This window comes from Sphaeramia orbicularis, chromosome 24 (assembly GCF_902148855.1).
Source record: "Sphaeramia orbicularis chromosome 24, fSphaOr1.1, whole genome shotgun sequence".
NCBI lineage: Eukaryota > Metazoa > Chordata > Actinopteri > Kurtiformes > Apogonidae > Sphaeramia > Sphaeramia orbicularis.
This window is the reverse complement of record NC_043979.1, coordinates 28,719,881-28,744,697: the sequence shown is the minus strand read 5'-3', so window position 1 is coordinate 28,744,697 and position 24,817 is coordinate 28,719,881. Positions and strand designations below refer to the sequence as shown.

At 36.8% G+C, this 24,817-nt stretch overlaps 1 protein-coding gene across 2 annotated transcripts in view; it reads left to right on the top strand.

The window, feature by feature from the left end:
• Window positions 1–24,817, top strand: part of fmn1 (formin 1) — a 51,871-nt gene that overhangs the window by 18,953 nt on the left and 8,101 nt on the right. The window contains exons 1-12 of one of the 2 annotated variants that reach the window (XM_030128738.1): window positions 907–3,043; window positions 3,608–3,716; window positions 6,423–6,484; window positions 8,024–8,682; window positions 10,024–10,165; window positions 10,771–10,858; window positions 15,690–15,751; window positions 15,842–15,930; window positions 16,017–16,146; window positions 17,294–17,440; window positions 18,567–18,626; window positions 20,329–20,449. In XM_030128738.1, coding sequence (XP_029984598.1) covers window positions 1,637–3,043; window positions 3,608–3,716; window positions 6,423–6,484; window positions 8,024–8,682; window positions 10,024–10,165; window positions 10,771–10,858; window positions 15,690–15,751; window positions 15,842–15,930; window positions 16,017–16,146; window positions 17,294–17,440; window positions 18,567–18,626; window positions 20,329–20,449 — 3,076 coding nt within the window. In that variant the 5' untranslated portion in view covers window positions 907–1,636. Of the gene's footprint in view, window positions 1–906; window positions 3,044–3,607; window positions 3,717–6,422; window positions 6,485–8,023; window positions 8,683–10,023; window positions 10,166–10,770; window positions 10,859–15,689; window positions 15,752–15,841; window positions 15,931–16,016; window positions 16,147–17,293; window positions 17,441–18,566; window positions 18,627–20,328; window positions 20,450–24,817 lie in introns of those variants that run through there. The other variant, XM_030128737.1, reaches the window with a different exon arrangement.

Here is a 24,817-nt window from a genome sequence, read left to right as displayed (position 1 = left end):
TGCAAAGGACATTCCAAATAGATAGATAGACAGACACAGACAGACAGACAGACAGACAGACAGACAGGCAGGCAGACAGACAGACAGACAGACAGATAGATAAATAGATAGATAGATAGATAGATAGATAGATAGATAGATAGATAGATAGATAGATAGATAGATAGATAGATAGATAGATAGATAGATAGATAGATAGATAGATAGATAGATAGATAGATAGATAGATAGATAGATAGATAGATAGATAGATAGATAGATAGATAGATATTGGAAAAAACTGTTGCATCATGCTGTTTCCGATTAAGATACAATAATAATAATAATAATAATAATAATAATAATGGATTAGATTTCTATAGCGCTTTTCAAGGGAACCCAAAGCACTTTACTTTATTTATTCGCTCTCACATTCACATTCTGGTGGTGGGTGGTAAACTACGTTTGTAATCAGCTGCCCTGGGGCAGACAGATGGAAGCGTGGCTGACAATTTGTGCCAAACGCCCTCTCCGACCACCACCGAGCATTCATGCGCATTCATACACTAGTGTGAGTGACACTGGAGGCAAGGTAGACAAAGTGTCTTGACCAAGGACAGCGGACTGACTAGGACAGAGCTAGATTCGAACTACCAACCCTTCGATTATTGGATGACCCTCCTGAGCCATGGCTGCGTGATTATTTAATGTTAAAAAAAAAAAAAAAAAAATTAAATTGCCAAAACTTTTACTTTCCTTGGTCTCAGGAGGTAAATGTTTTGTGTCATTAATGTAACAGCCCTCATCTGTCTGTCAGTGGTATATGTTAGATTTAAAGTGGGCTGCTTAACAGTACACAGGAGGTGGGGTTACCACCACTAAAACATTCAGATTAACTGGATTGTACTCAGTACCTGAAGAGAAGCTGAGAGACTTCCTTGTCATGGACCAAGTGTTGAGCAAGTGATCCCTGACAGTCTTATTTGCCGTCTTTCAGCTGTGGGTGTGGTGTCCTTCCATCTGTTCGTTTCTGAGTGGCGTCCTTTGTGGCACAGCTCACGGGTCTGTCAGGGTGTTGCAGTCACTGAGGAAAAGCCTCAAGTCGCACCGTGATGATCTGTGGGATGATATGAGATGCACATTGAACATCAGCTTCAGAAGAACCAGAGGGAGTATAAAGCAAATCTGGATGCCTAAAACCTGGATTCAGCTATGACTGTAACTGTGGTTGAGCTCTGCTGAGTCACTCCAGCCAACAGGGCATGGAGCCCGGCTTGGAAACCTCCACTTTTCCATTACTCTTTGGATTTCTCCTCTGTCATTGGGTGTTCTGAGTGACTAACGACTGCTTCTACTTATAGGTTTTTAGCCTGGTAAGACATGAAGAAACTGCTGCACAGAGAAAGGATAAATCTGTTTCTTTGCAACAAACTGGAGCGCAAACAGGTTGTATTTTCATAAGTGATGTTATGACTTAATGGATGGAACTTGTTACTGACTCATAAGTTGCATGAAACTGAAGAAATGCATGACATACAAATACTTAAATGCAGTTTCTTGGATTTTTTTTCTAGAAGATATGAGAATTATCAACTATAAACCTTGTTTCAAAAGCTTGACCTTTGCGTTACCGTCTATTTCTTCTGACATTTAAGAAATGGAGCAGCAAGAAGCCATTCTTACGTTTTTCCGAGTCTTTTCTGAGGAACTTGATGGGGACTTCATGGAGGAAAACTCTGACCTGGGTGACCTGAAGAAAAATATGGACACTCTGGAGTTTTGTAGAGACTCCTCATCACTTGTTATATTACCTGTTGAAGAAGAGAACTCAGTGGTGAACGGAATTATGATGGAAACAGGAAAAAACTCACAAATAGCAAATGAAGAGATGAATTGTTTTAACCAGTCAGAGCTGGAAGTTGGTGAAATATGTTTTGAGCAAAGTATGGCTGTAAACATTGAGGAAGATGATGATGAAGAACAGGATTTTGGAGTAAATGAGCAAGTTCACTGTTGTATTGAAGAGGATTGTCACATAGACTCATTACAGCGGACATGTCAGCACATTTCAGTAGATACAGATTGGGATTGTGTTGCACCAATTAATTTCAAGCAGGTTGAGGAAGCAATTGACTTGTATGAAAATGTCCAAGTTGCAGATTCCCAGGAGGATTTTGTCCCCTGCATTTTAAATAATGTTGAATTTTCCGGTATTTCTACTGAAGATGCGTATTTTGACCCTGAGGAATCTGCAGAAAGTGGGTTTTCAGATGTAGTAACAACAGAGGAGGAGTTAGAATCAATGCTGGAGCATGCAAAAGAGCAAGCAGATTTGAAAAAGGAGGCTGAGGAGGAGAGGAAAGATGTGGAGGAAGTAGACGTTCACCCAGTTCACTCATTCCAGCCCCATGATTATCCATCTCCAAATGTTTCCATATCAACTGCAGCTCTAACCAGTTGTCCTCCACCTGGATCCACCTTAACAAGAGCCACCTTCTCCCCAGGTTCCCCCTCAGAAAAGCAGATCCAGCTTCCCGCCCTCTTCAGCGGCCTCAGGGTCCTGAGAAAAGGGGTGACGGGGCCCGAGCATGACACCGTAGCCCAGATTAGACCACTGTCTCTGGGAACAAACAGGAACATTTTCCCTGAAAAGCACGAAGAGGGTAAGACTCAGGGGAACTTCCTGAATCAAATCTCCCAGTTTCTAAACCGGGAAAAGAGAGAAGATGAGAAAGAGGAGAAGACGGAGAGTAGTGGTGTGTCAGAGGAAGATGAGGAGACCAGAGAGAAGCATGAAATTGAAGATAGTCAAGATACTCAGAGCGGATCTGAAGAGGATATAGGTGCTGTGGAGTCAACCAAACCTCCTGTTTCAAGTGCAGAGGCAGCTTTTGATGCTTTTAAGGCTTTTTTCACCCCAAAGCCTTTAAAGAAAGACCCAGCAGAGAAGATAGACCTGGAGGCAATAAGGAAAAAGATTAGAAATGACAAGGATGTGCTTAGGGCGATTTTTGAGAGAACCTCCAATAAGACGCCAGAGAAGAAAGACCCACCTGATGGCAAAGTATGACCTTAGTGGTTAGTTTAATGCTATAAAATCCAGTTTTCTCTTCAAAATATCTCAAATTTTGTTGACTCATGTAAAATCCTTATACCAAATGTTTGTAATCATGCTCAAAATCTCATCAATCAGTTCTGTGTCATCATATCATTTCTAGGTTTAATGTTTGATGTTACTAAATGAAATTATATAAAACAAATGTACGTCATAAAACATAATAATCCAATCCAACTTTAATACATTACCTCATCTGTGAACAGGATTTCTGCCTCAGAATGATTTTCAATAACAATGGTGGTGAAAACAACAATTCTCACAATCCCTTGCTATTTCAAAATGTCTCTGTCTATCATATTTTTCACATCTCTCAGTCGTGTTTTGATTGAGAATCTCTAAGAGGCACAAATTTCACTAACTCCAGTGATTGTTTTAATGGAATCATCAGTTTGAAAACAAAAAAAAAAAGAAAAGAATCACTTCATACCAGTCAATATTAGACTGCTACAGATCATATGTTATACTTTTAAAGTTAAACATGTCTCCTGTTTCTATCTCATTACACTTTAGTCAGAAACGTCTACTCCAGGTGAGGGAGAGGAGCGAACTCCTGGTCGTCTACAAGCTGTGTGGCCGCCGCTCAAAGAGGAAAAAGTTGGGCTTAAGTACACAGAAGCAGGTAAAAACATCAATACATACACTGAAAATCCCAAAATAATGAGAGTCAAAGGAAATAGATATGCACTTTCACCACGTTATAAATATTCGTGACACATGTTGACAGAGTGTAGGAGTATTTGCACTGTGGTATCATGTGCTGGATATAATATCAGGCTCTACAGCTAAAATAAACACAACTCCACCCTGTGTGTGTCTACAGTAAGTTAACTAGTCTCCATCTGCTGAATGTGAAAGGATTCAGGTTGCTCACAGGGTGTTCATGGGAGATGGAGTTCTGCGGTCAAATGCCAAATGACAAACTTCTTCGAGAAAAGGTTATTTATTATGGAGAGTCATCCTGATAATAAATGTTACAGTTGTTGATTCCAAAAAACTATGCGCCCAGATGAACCGAGCTATGTGTATTTGACATGAAAATGATAAAACAAAGGCAATAAAATAAGGAAAAATGGTCAAACACATTATTTGACTATTTACTGATTTGTCTCAAGGCATCTAAGTCTGACTTTTCAGGTAATTAAAAAAAAAAAAAAAACATTCCCAGCTTCACTTGACAAATGTGTGCCTCAATTCAGAAGGATTAAAGTGGCATAAAACATTGTTTGGGCAGGGATAAAGCTGTGCGCCACGGGTACACACCTTCCTTTGGACAGTAAACACACTTTCCAGCTGATTGGTCTGTAGGTTTACTTGGTGTTTGAGATGACAGTTATGCATGTGAGTCCGTGTGTGTTTTTCTTTTATTTGAGACTCTACTGCCATCATCTGGTCAACTTTTGTTTCATTTTTAAGCAAGAGTATCCCTCTGTATATCCTCATACACTCATCAGCCCCATTGTACTATTAACCCTTTCATGCATGAATTATGAGAACCTTAATCAAGATTTTTTTTTTTTTTTGAGTGTTTTTATTCCTATTTAGGCATGAAAAAAACAACGCGATTGAATTTTTTTTATGAATCTATTTTTCACAGAGTTACAAAAATGTCCACACAGCTGGACGGCATGCATTGGATTTTTGAAGCAAAAAAACATATATTTAAAACCATCATCATAAAGTGATCTACTGTGTGAAAACTATGAAATATATATATATTTTTAATGCAGCTAATCTCATGTTTTCGCACATTTCATCATATTCTAATACTAGTTATGGAGGTAATACGCAAAAAAAAAAAAAAATTGTTTGAGAAAATTAGCAGTTGATTTACACTCAAACATGTTAGTGCAGATCAGGTTTATCAAGAACAGCAAAGTTACAGTCATAGTCTGAATGTCAGTGTTGATGATGCATGAGCGTCCACTGTGTTTCCTGAGACCCAGGAAAGTGAACATTTTTAGCTTTTTTTTTTTTTTTTTTTTTTTTTTTAAACATTAAACAGTCATCTTGATTGGAAACTTGCATAATGCATCAGTTTTTTCATATACATTTTTAAAATTATTTTCATTTATTTATTTTTTAATGGAATGTCCTTCGCAATGAGCAGCATTTTTTTTACTGAAGCTGTCAAACTTTTGTCCCCTACAGAGGACAAAAATGCATTGCTGGGTCTCAGGAGGACATGGAACTAAAACAACTAATCCCATGAATGTACAAGAGAACAGCTGGAGAATAGGTGTCCTCTGTAGTGACCACTATGCATGAAAGGGTTAAAGGGGCTATATGCAGTACTTCTACTTTTAAGTATTACAAAATGACAAAAAATTACCATTACAATGTTCAGAAAGAAGGACTACTGTATGAAGTTCTGCTGAAGTTGCTCATGTATTGGATTGTAGAGATATGAACTGAATATGTTCACACTGTGGCCACTAGAGGGAGTAATGAGTGAGTCACTCTGTTGGTCTCTTGTAATGAGGAAAATTAACACTATGGGGCCTTTGACCAAAATGCCAGAAAGTGACCAGATGGGATGAAAACGACTAAGAAGCAATTTTTAAAGTAAAAAAAAAAAATGATAACAGCCAGAAGCTCTGTTGTTGTTTTCACCACTGGACACAGCTCTCAACGAAAAGAATGGAGTTTAATGCTAAGTTGGCTGTTTGTTGATCTATGGTTCAGACTAAACTGTGACAGTTCTGACCTTATTTGGACGATTCCAAACAGATCTTTAGTGCAGCTTCTGACAACATAAACTGTGAAGAAAACAGAGCTGATTTGTAGTTTTACTGTGGCTAAGCTAACAGAGCTATAATGTAAACTATCAGCTGTTGTAGCACATAAAGATTATAAGACATGGTGTTATTTGGACCAACTGTCTACATAACCGCCTAGGAGTTTTAGGTTGAAGTGGAAAACCTGATGATACATTAATACAGATGTGTGTAAACAATGACTTTTATACTTTATTCAGTGACTGATACAGATACATAGTGGTGATCCATTGGTGATTTTGATTGTTGTAAGTGTGTTTTAGTACACAACCTCCTCCTGCTGTTAAGAGTTTAGAAAATAAACTCAACAAAGAATGAATTTTGTTTGTAATATAAAATTATCTTCAGTTCTCTAGTGTCTCACTGCTGTTGTAAGTTGCTTGTCAGTGGCAGACCACATCCCCATCACCCCCACTACTTTAAAAAAAAATCACTCCTGGGCACAATTGTTTGGAATAATAAACATGTGTTGTGGTACAAGAACAAACACAAAGCTATTGTTATGCTCTTACTCACAGTTTGTTTCTTCCCTCTGCTTTATTTCCTGTCAGAACACCAGGCAGCACTTCTGCAACTCAAGAGAGAATGCAAAGAGGAGCTGGAGAAGTTACAGGTAAAGCACATACAGACCCGACAAGTTCATTAACTTAAGAAAAAAAGATACTCTAAGGATGGGAAAGTTTTATACCTGAGGTGGTAGTGTGGGAAAATAACTTTCCAACTAATTTTCTTTGCTGTGTAGCTTTAGTTTGTGTCTTTTGCGTCTCACCATTATACACTGTCCGACCAAACAAAAGATTCACTTAACATTCACGGTGACATCTTTTTGCCACATAAGGCTTACATAGTGTCACAATAAAGTTCATAATATTTTTTCCATCCATAGTTGCATTCATTTTTGATTATTGATGATCAAGAATTCAACCACTGCATCAAGTCTTCATCACATCCCAAATTAGAAAATGGACTATACAGTCACGGAAAAAAATATTAGACCACGCTTGTTTTCTTCAATTTCTTGTTCATTTTAATGCCTGGTACAACTAAAGATACATTTGTTTGGACAAATATAATGATAACAACAAAAAATAGCTCAGAAGAGGTTAATTTCAGAGTTGATATTGAGGCATTTTCCATGGTTTTCTTGATAATAACCAAAATCACTTCAGTTCTTCCATCAGTAGCTATGGCATTGTACTGACAAAAACAGTGCTTTTAGACATTCCATGCTTTCTTTTCTGTCTGTTTTAGTCACATGAAACACACAGGAGTTAATAGTTGATTGCATAACCATTGTTTCTGATGACTTTTCATGGTCTAATAATTTTTCCACAACTGTATGGTGGCTAATGGTGTCATTCTCCCTGAAACATTCTGTCACAAGCCTGATGATCCTGATCAGTCCTGTCATCGTCTAATCTTTTTGACATTAGAGACATAGGAGGCTACTTACTGCATCAGTTAGAGTTAAATAACCTGTTACAGCTGAAACATTATTAACCACTGCAGTATTTACCTATGGAAGGATCTGAACTATTTGCTTCATTAGATTCGGGCAGTTACTTTTTTTTTGTCCAGGCTGTTTATTTAACTCTAACTGATGCAGTAAGTAGCATTTTACAGCTGTACACGTTTAAGGTTGAGCTCATTTTATCTACTTAATATACAGCTGGTACTTCAGTCTGCAGCAGTGTGTCTCATTCTATAAGAGCATCATCTGTTTGTCACCTGGCTGTCTTGTGAGAAACATTTGTCTTTTCATGAGCTCTGGAAAACAGACCTGTTTTCAGCTTTGAGACAATGCATTTTCTAGCAAATCCAAGGGAGTTTTTTTTTAACCTTCAGTTTATCATAAACATTTAATGATATGTGATTTTCACTGGACAGGAAGGGGATTTAATGGAGTAAAAAAAATACAATATTCACCTTTGAGATGTTGTGGAGTAGAAGTGATGTTGCATAAAATAGAAATAAAGTGTTGTACATTAATTTTGTTCTAAATACAGTGTTTGAGTGAAAGTACTTTGTGACATTGAACATCTCCCAACTTATCCTCCATTTTCTACACAAAAAAAAAAATCTTCTAAAGTGATAGCTGTCTCCTTTTATTAAGCTGCAAACTGGAGGTTGGTCTGACTCACTGTACTTGTAGGAGGACTACGGTCACGAACTGTCCAGACTAAAGGAGGAGAACGAGGAGAACATTGCCCATCTGGAGTCCACCATCGCCGAGCTGCAGGTCCAGCTCTCCCAGGCTGGGACGCGATCTCGTGGAGAGGTCCGTGACATCGCCGTATCTACAGGAGATGACTTCGTACACAAATCCTTTCGTACTGTCTGCATCCAGACAGACCGGGAGACGTTTGTTAAGACCCCTGAGGACGAAAAGGGAAGAGTCGGCACAATCCCTCAGCAGCAGAGAGAGACTCCAAAAAAGTTGGACCTGACCTCCATCAGCCTCAGCCTGGCCGGTCAGAGAGATGACTCATCACAGCCCGAACCTCCCTCTTATTCTCCTCCTGGTCCTCCATCAGATCCACTTGCTCCTTCTCAGTCCTCAACCAAAACAGACCCTCTGCCCCCTCCTCCACCGCCAAACAACATCTCTCTCCCCCCTCCACCTCCACCTCCACCTCCACCACTACCAGCACCACCTCCTCCTCCATTCATGCCAGGCTTAGCTCCTCCACCACCTCCCCCTCCTCCAGGTGGAGCTCTCATAATGGACAAACCTCCCAGGAAACCAGCTGTGGAGCCTTCCCGACCCATGAAGCCTCTTTACTGGAGCAGAATCCAGGTCCAGGAAAACAAGTAAGTCTAGAGCTGAAGACTCAGTAATAAGGAGCAATTATTGACAGGTTTCAAGAAATATCACTTAGAAAGGGCATGTTTAATTGTAAGAGGAAACATTTTCTCTAGTGGTTCTTTAAAGAGTTAACCTTCAAAGATGTTCACAGCCACTGGTGAGCAAAAGCATCTACTGATCTAAAATATTTAATATCTTCTGAACCACTAATCCTATCAATACATGTAAATAATTCAGATAAAATCCAGGATCTCAGCTTTTCATCATCATCAGATATGACTCATTTGGACATTCAGAGACACTGTAGTGAATATGGAAACACCATCATCTTCTACAATATTGATTCACCAATAAAACCCAAATAATTTGACAGGTGACAATGGTTTTAGACGTTTGCTTTTGCATTCAGTTAATGATATATTTTGCTTTCGATTAATCATTTTTAAATTTACTCTCAGCTTTTATGAACATCTACATGATCAGTTAATTAAATATAGGAAAATACCCGATTTTCACTGAAAAATGCAAAATCCAGACGATAATAACATAATAAATGGAGATAAATCACTTAGAAAAGGTTACATTTAGCAGAAAATTGTTTGGAAGTTGCCACAAAGATAGTTCTCAGTCTTAAAGAGTTCTACAAGAGCTACATAATATCCTAACGTTATTCATTATGATTGTGTTGCCCAGCTTAATAATATTGTTAATGTTTATAATGAAAGTCCTGAATTCAACACATCCTAATACCTTTGCGAGAATAGACAAACAAATAAACAAACACATACACATGACACAAATGAAATGTCCAAAAAGTTCTATCAAATCAGTAACTTTATGTTCTTAATGATACTAGGTGATTAGAGATTCATAAATTCAGATTATCATGTTTACTACCCTACATTATCTTTCCATTTCCATTCTTGAAATGCAGGCGCTCATATTTTTACAATACTGTACCGTTAGCTTTTTCTAAACAAATACTATAACAGTCATTTGAAAGAATCAACAATAATGGATTATTTTCTGTCCATTCAGGAGTCACTTTCCACATCCATTTGCTGTTTATTGCTTTTAAACCTGCTAGTAATATTTGTAATAATAAATGTCTACCCTACTGTTTCAGCCCAGTTGGCTCATTTCCCAAATAAATAACAATAAAATTAAACTCTGAGCCAGTTATTGATCCGATTTGTGTTACTACATCCCCCCCAGTGAGAAACATTAGGGAATGTGAACATAAGCAGCAGAAATACAACCATATTCTGTCCAACGCTGATCATTTTCAGATTTGTTGTGCCTCATATTTAAAAGCTACTGACAGACGATGTTTCTCTCCCCCACAGTAAAGACACTCTGTGGAACATTTTAGAGGAACTGAACATAATTAATACCAGTGAATTCGAGGATCTCTTTGCCAAAACCACCACCCAGACGAAGAGGAAGCCGCTGTCAGACGCTTACGAGAAGAAAGCCAAAGCCAGAAAGGTAACATGGAAAAACTGCCTCTAAGTCTAGTATAAAGCAAGGGAATGCAATATGCAGTTTGTCCACTAGAGGGAGCTGATATCATTATGTTTCCTTTTAATGGCCAGCAAATTTCTATATTTTCACCTTTTTTTTTCAATTCTCAACACATTTAGTCTCATCACAGTGCAAGTATTTTTCTACACTGTTTTGTCTCTTTTCATTCATTTACTTATTTGAGATTCTAATGTGCACCTCTCTACCTTGGTTTAATTTGTTTTTGCTACATTTGCAAGCAACTGGAATACTAATATAACATGGCACCATTAAAAGGAATTATTTAAATACGACACAAAAGGGCATTAGAATAGCTGCATGTATATGAAAAGGAAATAAAAAAGATACATAATTAAATCAAAATGCCAATAGAATTCTTTTGTTTGTGTTTTTCATATTTTTCTTACAACTCTGGTTCCAAATGCTTGAAGCTGCTAATGCATTATGGTAGTGCATGTTTGTTTTACTTCATCTTTGCACAATAGAGTCTGCACTAATGGCTCGCTAATGGTTTCTAGTCGTTTGCTGTCATGGTTACTGTGGTTACTGTTTTTTTGTGTGCGGTTCAGATCATTAAGCTGCTGGACGGTAAACGCTCCCAGGCTGTGGGCATCCTCATATCAAGCCTCCACCTGGAGATGAAAGACATACAGCAAGGTTAGAAATCCTGCATTTCACTCACATGTCATGTATGAGTTTATTCCCTGTCAGCCGCTGATATGAGGCATCACTTTACTGGATAAAATAAGAGGAGAAAATGGGATATATACAAGATAATTTAAGGAAAAATTTGACTTAGGCAGATCAAGTTTGTAATTATAATAATAAAAAATACAAATGAATCCAACATGTATCAGACAAATGACTTTATGTAGAAAAGGTAAGTTTATTTATGTAGCACATTTCCTCCAAAAAGGCAATCCAATATGCTTTACATGGATAAACGGAGCATTCAGGAAGAAAAGATAACACTGAATTCTGAAAAAAAGATGAAATATAATCAAAAGAGAGTATTGAAATGGGATGATACAATGACTAAGAGAAGACATAGTAGGCCAGAATTACAAGAAAAAGAACAAAAAAAGTGTAAATTCTTGACTTTGTTAATAGGCACATATCAGTTAGTTTCCCTGTTGTTTCATTAATAAATGTGTCATTTATTGTCTCGATTAATCAATGAATTGTTTGGTTTATGAAATGCCACAAAAAGGTGAAATGTGTTTCCCAAAAACTAAGAATTTATTGTTTGATCAACAGCCCAAAGATATTCAGTTTATTGTCAAAGAGGGGGAAAGAAAGCAGGAAATATTCACATTTAACAAACTGACAAACTGACATCAGATAATTTCAGTTATTATTATTATTATTATTTTAAATTAATTAATTAATTTATTTATTTTTTAGTAGTAGTAGTTGGGGTTTTTTTTTTGTTTTTTTCTTGAAAGTTGCATAAATAAAACATTTACATTTTGGGAAAATCTAATCTCCATTGGGAATTTGTTTGAGTTGTTCACAGCAGAACAGCTAAATGCTGCTTCTCCATGTTTAGTTTGAATTCCATAGCCCATTGATTTAAAACTTGTACTCAATTTATATTCATTAAACATGTCAAAGATGTATTCTGGGTTTGAACAATTCAGAGTTTTATAGAATATATAAACTAGTAGCAGCACTTTTATGTCTATTCTGCATTGAACTAAAGGATAGTGTAAAGATTTTACAAGTAAATACAATGTACTCTGTTCTCATTATACTGTCTATGCTACGCAGCAGAAACATGTATAAAGACAGTTTATTTATATAGCACATTTCAGGTACTGTAATAATGTGCATTACAGGAACCAGTATGAGCAGCATAAACGCTGAAGTAAATGCATAAATTAAATGGAAACAATAAAAATTCACACAAATATTGTTCAAATATTGTATTCTAATAAGGTTTTTCCCAGGACAACCACAGATTCTTTCACGATTATCTCTGGACCTGCTGCGGTGGTCCGGCCTCTTCCCTGCCCTCATCATCACCACTCACTTATCCTCAACCGCCTCCATGTGTCTCCCCCTACTCCCCCCTTCTCCCCCTCTCCCCCAGTCCCTATCTCTATCGCTCTCTCTTTTTCCCCTTCTCTACTCTCTCTCTTTAACCCCAACTGGTCAAGGCAGACGGCCATCCTCCAGGAGTCTGGGTCTGCTCGAGGTTTCTGCCTGTTAAAGGGAAGTTTTTCCTCACCACTGTCACCAGTCACAAGTGTTTGCTCCTGGAGGATTCTGTTGGGTTTCTGTAAATTGACTTAGAGTCTGGTTTTGACCAACTCTATATATAAAATGTCAAGAGATAACTTTTTTGTGATCTGGCGCTATATAAATAAAATTTGATTGATTGAGTGATTTAATTGGTTTTCCCCTGTAAGTCGCTTTGGAAAAAAGCGTCTGCCAAATGCGTAAACATAAACATAAACATAAATAATTTTAATTTTAATAATATTTTAAGTAAGTTTTTTTTTTCTCCTTTATTCATGTGCACTAACTATTCATTGAAATCACCTATTTGCTGCTTAAAATATTCCAGATCCTGCTAAAGACAAAATATGCAATATTGTCAGATTTTTATATCTATTTGAGCCAGATTTTTTTTCATGTAAATATATTCAGTGTTTCTCCCCCAACAAATGTGTAGTATGTATTGTATGTATTGTATGTAATGTTGTTTACATAATCAGAAAAATCATCACTTCAACCTAACCTGGTTCATGTAATCAAACAAACATAATCTATCATGTAGGAGATGGATTACAGTAAATTACTGAACAAATGGCATTCTCAGCCAGTCTGAGTAGCATTCATCTGTAAACACTCAGGTAACCGCAGCTCCCTGAACATCGTCCTTGTTTAACTTTAACCCCAGCATCACACTGAACGTACCCTGTATTTCACTGGGAATATGAGCTTTTGGTGAATTGAAAGTAGGATTAAAGGCTCAAATGCACACCACAATGTCAACAAGACATTTACAGAGAGGCCCAGTGCACGGATAATCCCGAACACTGAAGTATTTGGAACGAACTTCACTTTGTATTTCCCAGGGGAAGAAATCTGGAGGTTCTGGGTTTCTGAGTTTATGAAGAGACTTTTACTCCTGATAACATCATTTCACAACTTAAGGCATCCTATAAATGAAAATATAAATTCACATGGTGTATTTTCAGCTAGATAAATTAATCCACAATATCTCAAAATAAAATTCTTGTCAGGAAATTATAAGAAAAATTGCCACAAGAGTCTTTTAGAGGTACTTGTACTTATACAGCATTTCCAAATTTATACTATGTTATATTTCCATGTCTATTAATCCACTCCATCTGTCTGACTGTAGTTACTGATAACATTTAAAAAGATTTCACACAGCGAGCTTTAAAAATACAAAACGCTCCAAACCTTAACATTGTTTAAGATTAAATCTGTGGTTTCTATTGTTTTCTGATGTCTTACAAAATGTATTTCTGATGCCTATGAGGTGTTAAAAGTTCCACCACCAGGCAGTTTTCCCACTAAACTTCTCACATTTCATTCCACTAAACAGTAGAATAGAGCGCCAAGACATGCACATCCAAACAGTGAAACATCTTGCTGGGAGCTGGATAAACAGTGTAACAGGAGTAAGACAAGAAAAGTCCACACACCAGTACAGCTCTTTAAGCTGTGGCATTTTGGGCAACGTTGTTCTTCTTCAGGTTACAAGTCAATACATTTATAAGAAGAGCCATATTGTTGAAATGCCGTAATTGAAATTCACTCTATCAGAGGAACTATACTGGTGTTCTTGTTGGATTTCTTCTGGTCTCACTTAAATAATTGTGGAAATCGTCCAATATGTCACTAAAAATCAATAGTCTTTCCTCTCCCATTTATCATGGGAAAGGCTGCTACACTGAAAGAAAGAAAGAAAGAAAGAAAGAAAGAAAGAAAGAAAGAAAGAAAGAAAGAAAGAAAGAAAGAAAGAAAGAAAGAAAGAAAGAAAGAAAGAAAGAAAGAAAGAAAGAAAGAAAGAAAGAAAGAAAGAAAGAAGGTTGATAGGTTGTCCGTCCATCCATCCATCCATCCATCCATCCATCCATCCATCTAGGATCTAAAAGGATATAAAGTTGTTCAGACTGTTCCACATCCAGCAGAAGAAGCAGTAACATGATGCAACAGAAATAATAATAATAATAATAATAATAATAATAATAATAACAGCCCTGCGATGAACTGGCGACTTGTCCAGGGTGTACCCTGCCTTCGCCCCTATGTAGCTGGGATAGGCTCCAAGCGACCCCCGTGACCCTAGTGAGGATAAAGTGGGTTCAGAAAATGAATGAATGAGTGAATAATAATAACTAGAAGCACTCAGAGAGCGCAGACCTCCGCCAAGGCAGATCAGTGGCCCCACCCCACCCCTGATCACCACCAAAATTCAATCATTTGTTCCTTGTGCCAGTATCAACATTTCCTGAATTTTTCATCCAAATCCGTCCATAACTTTTTGAGTTATCTTGCACACAGACAGACAGACAAACAGACAGACAGACAAACCAATGCAGGCAAAAACATAACCTCCTTGGCGGAGGTAATAATAATAATAATAATAATAATAAGAAGAAGAAGAAGAAGAAGAAGAGGAAGAAGAAGAATGAAAAACAGTGACAGAAAGTGAATGAACGAATGAATGAATGAATGAATGAATGAATGAATGAATATTTCCTCTCCTGCTGGTTACTGCACATTTTCTCCTGCGATAACTGATATAGATTCTCTTAACTATTAGAACTATTTTCATGGAAACTTTCAAATTGATTTCTCTACATCTTATCTTTCCAAAGTGATTTGTCACCATTTATGAAAAATAATATCCTCTGCATTTTTCAGTGTAAATCAGGTATTTTCTTGTATTTAATTCACTGATCATGTAGATGTTCATAAAAGCTCAGAGTAAATTCAAGTGTATTGTATTAAAACAGAAAACTGAAGAAAAATGTCCTTTTTTTTTTTTTTTTTTTACAAAATACATCAAAACAACCGTCTATACCGACTGTCATTTGTAAAACTCCATGGGGTTTACTGCTGAATCAATGTTGCAGAAGCTGACAGTGTTTCCATGTCCACTACAGACCCTACGGAACCAAATGGGTCATATCTGATGGCAGTGAAAAGCTGAGAAACTGCCTTTTACCTCAGTTATTTACATGTATGGATGGGATTAGTGGATCAACAGTTATTAAACATTTTAGATCAGCAGATGCTTTTAGTTGCTGGTGAGTTTTTAGATCTTTGAGGGTTAATGAGTGTTTAACCTTCTAACCAGTGAGTTATGTTACTGTATATTGATGCTAATGACTGGCAGGAACTTGTGCTTATGCATCATATCGTCTATAATAACTAACTGTAGCCCACCTGTATAACTTTGCTCCAGTTAAAGTTAGATTCTTGTATTTCCTATATTCCCCTCCAGCTGTGCTGACTGTGGATCACTCTGTGGTGGACCTGGAGACCATCGAAGCCCTGTATGAAAATGTAAGTATTATAACACAAATGTAATCTGTATACTTTACTCTGCAGATGAAATGTAAATGTCCTCATAAATGCATTATTATAATACATCAGAGGGCACAGCCAGAGGAGCTGGAGAGAATCAAGAAACACTACGAGACATCAAATGAAGAGGAAGTTAAACTGCTGGACAAACCTGAACAGTCAGTGTCTCAGAGAAAAGTGTGTGTGTTCATGTGTGTACACTGGAACAACATATTGACCTTTGCTGTTTATGTGGATGGTCCAGGTTTCTGTATGAGCTGTCCCAGATCCCGGACTTTGCAGGCAGAGCTCACTGCATCATCTTCCAGTCTGCCTTCATCGACGGGGTCACCTCCATCCAACAAAAACTCAACACGGTCTTCTCTGTCTGTAAGGTAAAGAAAAAAGTCTGACTATGTCCAGCTATGAGGGTTTACAGCAGATAGGAGCAGTGTTGTGTAACCTACTGGAAAGTCATACTTGAGTAAAAATGACTCTGATAGAAGTTCAAGTCACCAACTGAACAAGTTAAAGTCTTTAAGGATCTAGTATTTACTGTATTTAATTATATCAAGTAATCTACAATTAAATGTACTCAAGTAATGAAAGCAAAACTACAAGTACAGTATGTAGCCTTAATGTTTTTAAAATGTTTCTAATTTTATGAATGTTGCCACTTTTGTTCTTACCCAGGGACAACAGTTGAAAAATAGCTTTTTTGCTAATACTGGCACATTTACAGAAATGTTCATTAATGTGTATTGTCCCTGCTAAATAAACAAACAAATAAATAAAAATAAATAAATAAACATGTTTATAACAACCAAAGACAGTCAGAATTTGGAATATTAAAAACTTTATCCAGGATAAACATAGTAAAACATAAACATAAACATAGTAAAGTAAAAGATGAGCAGTCAAAATATTGAAAATGATGCCACATCACACACATCAAAAACAGGGTTTCAAAAACCTAAAGAGGAGTAGGCTACTGCTGGTATTAGAAAAGTCGGAATAAAATTAAAAAAAAAAAAAAAAATTATGTGGCACCTCAAAACATGGAGCCTACATTACACTTCATAAACATGGAATCCAAAGTCTAAACCACTGACATAACACCAACCTGTTTTATGTCATAGCTTCATTCAACTCTCTCTCACGTCAACAGTTCGACAGGTTGAGTGTGGACCGTCGTTTGCACATGTGCATTATGCGATTAGGCCCAATGACAAATCATCTTCCTGACTTTGTTGCCGTCACTAGTAATCTCAGCGGTGAAAGCATCAAATTTCCTTTAAATTATTTTCTGTAACAAGGACATTAAAAATGTATCGGAGTAGAAGTATGCAATTGAGTTAGGAAATATATTGAAGTAAAAGTGAAAGTAAACAGTAACTCAGTAAAGCACAAATTCTCCCAGAATATACTTGAGTACAGTAGTGGAGTATTATTACTGCATTACTATACAACACTGTAGGAGGGATGTCTGTCTGTACTGCCAGTTGCAGTCTCATGGATCCTGGTTGTGTTTTCTGTTTAAAGGTGTTGCTGGACAGCGTCAGTGTGAGGGAGGTGATGGGGCTGGTGCTGGCGCTGGGGAACCACATGAACGGAGGCAGCAGGACCAGAGGCCAGGCTGACGGATTCGGCCTGGAGATCCTCCCCAAACTCAAAGATGTCAAAAGCAGGGTAAAGCCTGAAGAGTAGAGGAGCAGTCTTTGTGCAACTGTAGTGGTATTAAATTCGGGAAATTACTGAAACTGTCCACGACTGAATGGACTTAAGCAATTTTACACAAGAACCATATTTAGATGAGAGCTTTGTTGATAGGTTGAGTATTTCTGCAGTTTCTATCCCACTATTTCAAAGGCAAATATTGCACTTTTTACACAACTACACTGATTTTTGTTCTAAAATTAAATCAACTTTTGAGAATAGAATAGAATAGAATAGAATAGAATAGAATAGAATAGAATAGAATTGTCACTTTAAATGATAATAACACTTGTGCAATCTAGATATATTTAAAATGGAAAAAAATATATTACTGGGTTTAGTTAAAATGCAAAAACTGTCCCTAGAAAAAGAGAGTCCAAAAATGCATCAATATGTCCATGCAAAAATGTAAGAGCCAATGCAGGACCTATCTTAACATTTTATCTTATGTATGATTATATGGGGGAAAAAATTATTACTAAAAATGGAATATTAATCCTTTAAAATATAACAGGTTAAAATTCCAAAAAGTTCATGAATATTTTGGAGTTTGGATCAGGACTGAAGGTGGTTAACTCATTTTCAGTGGCAAATAATGTTAATATATACATACATTTTCTATGGAATCTTGATAATGTGAGTATTTCTGGCCTTAATGACACTGAAAGAACCTTTTTTTAAGTGAGGAACAAGAGTTAAACTACCAATGGAATACAAAGTAGATAAAATGAACGGAACCTCAAACAGCATTAAAATGAATCACACACATAAATGCAACAGAAACATAAATCTATAAACATCAAACAGTAAAATGCTGCACAAAGACTTTTACTTTTCATACTGATAATACTTACATTTTGTCCAGGGTGTACCCCGCCTTTGCTTATAAGTAGCTGGGATAGGCTCCAAGCGACCCCCATGACCCTAGTGAGGATAAAGTGGGTTCAAAAAAATGAATGAACGAATGAATGCTTACATTTTTACTTAAGTATTCAATGAAAATAGCTTTTACATGCAGTGAAGTATTTTCACAGTTGTAGTATTTCTGTAACAGACCTGAATACTTCTTCTTCTTGTGCTATTTCTACATTTATTTCAGGACAATCGCATCAGCCTGGGAGACTATGTTGTGTCATACTACCTGCGGAATGTGGACAAGGTATTGATTGCTATAACATATTGTTCCAACTACTAATGATACACGTGATAAATAAGGATAAAGATACACATAACCTCAACTTAATTTGTCAGTGAAGGATCTGCTACTTTTTTGCTTTTCCTCAACAAAAAGGAGGTAGTTGTTAGTTGTTGGCTGGTTGATAAATTAAAAAAAAAAAAAAAAAAAGTCCAGGACTTCAACACCAAAGAGCAGGATTTACATCTCAGTCGTTGGAGTTTGTAAGGTTAAAGAAATTAAAGCCCTTTCATTAGGAAAGCATACAGTCATGGAAAAAATTATTAGACCACCCTTGTTTTCATCAATTTCTTCTTCATTCTAATTCCTGGTACAGCTAAAATATAATAATAACAACAAAAATAGCTCATAAGCATTTAATTTCAGAGCTGATATCTAGTCATTTTCCATGGTTTTCTTGATAATAAGCAAAATCTCTTCAGTTCTTACATCAATATCTATGGCATTGTACTGACAAAAACAGTGCTTTTAGGAATTCCATGTTTTCTTTTCTGTCTGTTTTAGTCACATGATACACACAGGAGTTAGCACTTGATTGCATAACCATTGTTTTTGATGACTTTTGATGGTCTAATACAGTGGTTTCTAACCTTTTTTGGTTTGTGAACCCATTTTAACATTATAAATTTCTGGCAACCCCAGACATTCAAAACGGAGACTTTTTTTTTTTTTACTAAAATGAATTTGTTTTTGATCATGTAATAGTTTGCTATACTATGTTGCAAATAATTAATTTCAGATGACATTTAGTCTATATAATGTATATTATTATGGACGGAGGCAGAAAAGCTAGGTGTAGATTACTGCACAAAGTGAGAATTTTATTTTCCTTGGTCAGGATATGTACAGTCAGTCCAGCTTGTTTACAAGGCTGACAATTATTACTGAACAAACAATAACTCAAACTATGAATTATGAAAGAGCTGCAGCATCTGAAACCGACCACAATGAACATTTGAAAGATAAACAGTACCACAGTGCTTCAGTTTCAGCTTCAGAGTTTGTCATGTCATTTATGTGTTGTGACTGTCTCCCTCAACTCACCATATATTGTTATTAATACGTTTTTTTTTTTTTTTTTTTTTTTTTATCAATGACTAGAAATTCCAGGCAACTCCACTTGGGATCCCGACCCCAAGGTTGAAAAACACTGGTCTAATATTTTTTTCCGTGACTGTAGCGTTCTGCCTTTAATATTTAGAAATACATAGTAATTTTCTGTCACATCTTTGCAGCCCTGTTATCTTTCCCAAATTTCAACCAAGTGCCCAAACCTAACCCTAGATAACATTAAATACATGTATTATTTCTCAGAGATTCGACTAAAAAGTGTCACATCTGGTTAAAACTGTATAAATTTGATATACCCAGATTTTGAAACGTTAATACAAACCACAGATACACATCTCTGTGGTCTGCTGAAATGTACAATAGCAACATTTGATTCTCATGAATGGTTTGATTGTTGTTTTGCATGCTTAATGTAAAATAAATGTATTTATATTGTTTTTATGAAAAACTGGTTGTCTACCAAAAAGCATCTGAAGCCTTTTCCTGACGCTCACCAACATGATACAACGGACATTTACAATCTGTTTCTATTGTCCTGGTTTTGACAGTGACTTTGATTAATCAGGGATGTTTTGTTGTGGTTCTATTGCACCAGAACGCTGGCACGGACAAAAGCGCATTCCCTCTTCCTGAACCCCAGGACGTGTTCCTGGCAGCTCAGGTTAAATTCGATGACCTCAACAGAGATCTGCGACAGCTCGGACGAGATCTGACACGTATGTAACGTCACTTCGCATCTCCTCTCTCCGTTTGGGCTCCTATTCTCCAGCTCTGTCATGAATACTCTCAGATTCTTCTGCTGTCGGTTCACAATATTAGATGGTTGGTTACACACATTCCCCAAAACATTAGATCCACTTTGAGCGTACAGACGGTGAGCTTTAGCATCCTTGTGACTGGGTGACCGGAATAGTCTTGCCTTGTGGTCATTTTGTTGTGTGTTTTTATTTGAAAACCTCAGCCAGCCTGTGTAACTCTATCACTGTGATTTGGAGTTGCTCTTCAGAGTTCCCACAGACCAAACCTCGGCCCAGTCTGGCATCGTTTTTCCGCAGACACCCCCCCCCCCCCACCCTCCTCCTCCTCTTCCTAACTTCTCACCACCCTAGTTTCCCATCACTGGCCCCAACCATTGAGTAACTGTTTATACTTAGGGCTAAAGGCCTGCTTCTTTGACCAGACTTGAGTTCGCTGAAGCCCAGAACAAAAGATTTCCTCCCCTTTTTTGTCCGTCTTGCCTGTTCTCTTCTCCCCCTAAGTGTGCCCATATGACGCCATTCAACATGCCAGCCAGTTTAACCAGACCAGTCATGTTGAGGACAATGCTGACTATGACATGTGTGTGATTATGAGTGAGTGTATTGTTGCATGCATGTATTTTTTGCGTTTCATTGTACGTGTGTTTATTCGTGCACTGTGTGTGTGTTCAGAGACTGGCAGGAGTCTTGCTGCTGATACTGGCCTGGCGCCTTTCAGATCCAGCTTCTAATCCTCCTGCCCATCAGATCTCCCATCGTTGTGCCTTTGTGCCCCTGTCGCCAGCGAAGGGAGTCCATAGCTTCCCACTTATGTAATCACCAGACCTCCAGTATCTGTAGTATCTCTGCACGGGCCTCTGCAGGGATCCACGCATCCTTAACCTGCTGGGCCATATCACCTGGGCTCCAGTGTGGCCCCCAGATGTGCGCCGTAGATAGCTTTCTTTACCTCTCAACACAGCTTTGTCTTATCGGGACGTCTACCCAAACCGCCGTGCAATCTGGATCAGTCCATCGCAGGTTTCTTTTGTTCTTCTGCTTGAACCACCCTCATGCCTGGGTCGAAGCTTGGCTTTTGTCGTTCTTCACTCTCCCTGTGTTTTCTGTTTGGTTGTAATGAAGTGGTTGCCAACAGAGTTAAAGGAGGTTTAGTTTCTGAAGGAAGAATGAAAACTAGGTGTGAAGAAAACACTTGGATAATGTAAAAACATGTGATGCTTTACAAAAAAAAAACCCTGAAAATTATAGCAAGTTTTTTGTTTATTTTATACATCAGTGCTCAATATTTTGACTAGATATTCATTTAGTATTTATTTGTACAGTAGAAAGACAAGTATAGAGCATAGGATCATAACTACTAAACTAAAGAAGTGCTGAACTCTACAATACACACAAGGACAAACAATATGACAACAATTTACAGACAGTTTTAGAATATAACAAAATTACAATAAATCACATTATTCAAGAATATATGACTGGTCGCTGTTTGAAAATTATTTCAGATTATGCTTAAAATGATTCCGGTTGGGCCTGAGCACCTGTTTTATTTTTATGCCAACTGATGTTAGATGCCATGACAGCAAATGCCCCCATACTTCAAAAGAAGTTAGAAAATAAATAAATAAATAAATAAATAAATAAAATAATGCCATTTTCAATTGCCACTATAGGGAAGGGTAAGCTGAGGGGTATTTAGTTTCCTGTAACCTACAACTTCACCACTAGATGCCACTAAATATTACACATTGAACCTTTAAGTCATGTCGTATGTGTGTTTCTATACAAGTATTTAATGTGCATTTTCCAAAACAGCAAAAGGAAAAATGGAATTAATTGAAATTCAGGAGGTTTTTTCAAATTTTGCTGAAGAATAAATGCAGACACAGGAAATGGAAACATTTTTTTCTGGTGTAATTCGTAGCAAACATTAAAACATTTTACAAGATAGAGCAGCTGATCATCCTCCCAAATATTCCGATAAAATGTAAAACCATGTCTGAAAGTTCACCAGGTGATGTAGACTAATGAGTAAACTGAATTATTGCTCTTTTTCATCTGCGATAAAAGACATTACACCCATTTTAAAAGCAAAACTACAATACAATGTTCTCATTCTTCTGCTGTTTATTAGAACCATTTGTGATATTCCCTAATCTGCCACCTGCTGGACACAACATGGCCTTGATTATTCACTCCAAACTTGTTTATGGAAATACACATAATTCACATTTTTCTTTTAGCAACTTTTTCAAATTTCCTTCAAACACTCTGGACTTTTTATGGAGCCACAGCTTTTGGCTCAATTTTAGCTCTGATTTGGCTTCTTGTCAGTTCCTGTACATTTTCCATTCATAAATTTCCATCCTTGACAGAAATTGCTTTGAATGGTTCATTTTTCTCACCAAAAACAATCTTTTACTACAGCAACATCCTCTGTGTTGTTCAAGACAGTGCTTTTGCATTTAAAATGGGTTACAAATTCCCACTGTTACTGAACAATTTTACACAAAGTTTGCATCTAGTTTTATTTTACCATTTCTAATCCTCAACCAACCAGGCTTCATATTCATGTCAATCCAGTCCTCTGAAAACCTCTTGTCTTAATTTCTTCAAGCTGAATCACTCGTGCACCCAGTGGTATGAAAGGTCACATTACTGATTTAATATAAGAGTTTGTGAATTTTTGTATGAATATTTTTAGAAAACAGAATGGGTGCAGTAGTCTGATATTTTTCTATCCTCCTTCCTTTTATCCAAATTTGTCCAAATGTCAAAATTATTAAAATCTTGGTCCATACTTTTTTATATTGTACCAGGCAAGATTATTATCATTAACTAAAACTAACGAAATGACGAAAACTAGAATTGTAAAAACATTTTCATTAACAGAAATTAAAAAAAAAAAAACTATAATCAAAAGGAAAAAACGATAACTAACTGAAACTGTATTGTGTGCTTACAAAACTAACTAAAACGTATGAAAAATATGGATAAAATTCCCTTCGTTTTCATCTTTGTCAATGTTGGATTGACAGGAAATCGATTTATTTCCCTCGAGCAATTTTAGCTGCTGGGACCATATGATATTTAACGGTCCGTCACTTCTCATCACTCGTGATTTACAGTTGTCTTCTCATCCCCACTTTACCTGGAAACATGGAGACTAAAGATGGGAGAAAGCAGCAGAGTCCAATATGGGATTTATGTGAATATGATGGCGAAGAAGATAAAAGATATGAAAAAACTAAAACTAAACTAAAACTAAGCATTTAGAAAATAACAAAAACTAATAAAAACTAGCAAACCTTCTCTAAAAACTAATTAAAACTAACTGAATTAGGGGAAAAAAAAGTCAAAACTAAATAAAACTAAACTGCAATGAAAAATCCAAAACTATTATAACCTTGGTACCGGGAAAATAATTAATCTCTCCATACTTTGGAGCAGGGAAGTCATATAATGTGATATGGCTGTGATAGACTTGTATTGGTCAGTGGATTTTTGCTTGAAAGTAAATGGATCCGTGATAAAAACTGGACAAAGGAAAGTTCAAACAGAATAAAGAGAATGTTTCTGTTGCAATTTGGGTGAAATAGCCCTTTACTTGCTCAAGACATAACTTTCTTTCTGATTCTGTTTCTTGTACTAGTTACATGTTATTGTATATGTATAGACACCATCTTTTCTACTAGGAGTAATCAAATTAGAAGTGTGATCGGCTATTTATGTCACTGCGGGAGCTCTCAAGGGCAATATTGTGTAGTATGAAGTGACTAGTTCAAACATACAGGGTGGGGAAGCAAAATTTACAATATTTTGAGGCAGGGATTGAAAGACAGTGTACGAGGGCTGTTCAATAAGTTCATGGCCTCACCCAGAAATACTGGTTGTTATAATACAGGATGTTACATTCTTTCGTGATGGGATAGTGATGCTTGAACATCGATGGACCAAGTGCATTGCTGTAAATGGAGATTATGTTGAAAAATAAAATATAAATTATCAGTCTGTGTTGTTCTGTTCTGGGTGAGGCCATGAAGTTATTGAACAGCCCTCGTATGACCAATTAGTTTATTGAAAGTCATGAGAATTTATTTACCACAAGAAAATTTACATAACAGAAAATGTTTTTATTCTATGTGTCCTCCTTCTTTCTCAATAACTGCCTTCACACGCTTCCTGAAACTTGCACGAGTGTTCCTCAAATATTGGGGTGACAACTTCTCCCATTCTTCTTTAATAGTATCTTCCAGACTTTCTCGTAATAGTTTTGCTCATAGTCATTCTCTTCTTTACATTATAAACAGTCTTTATGGACACTCC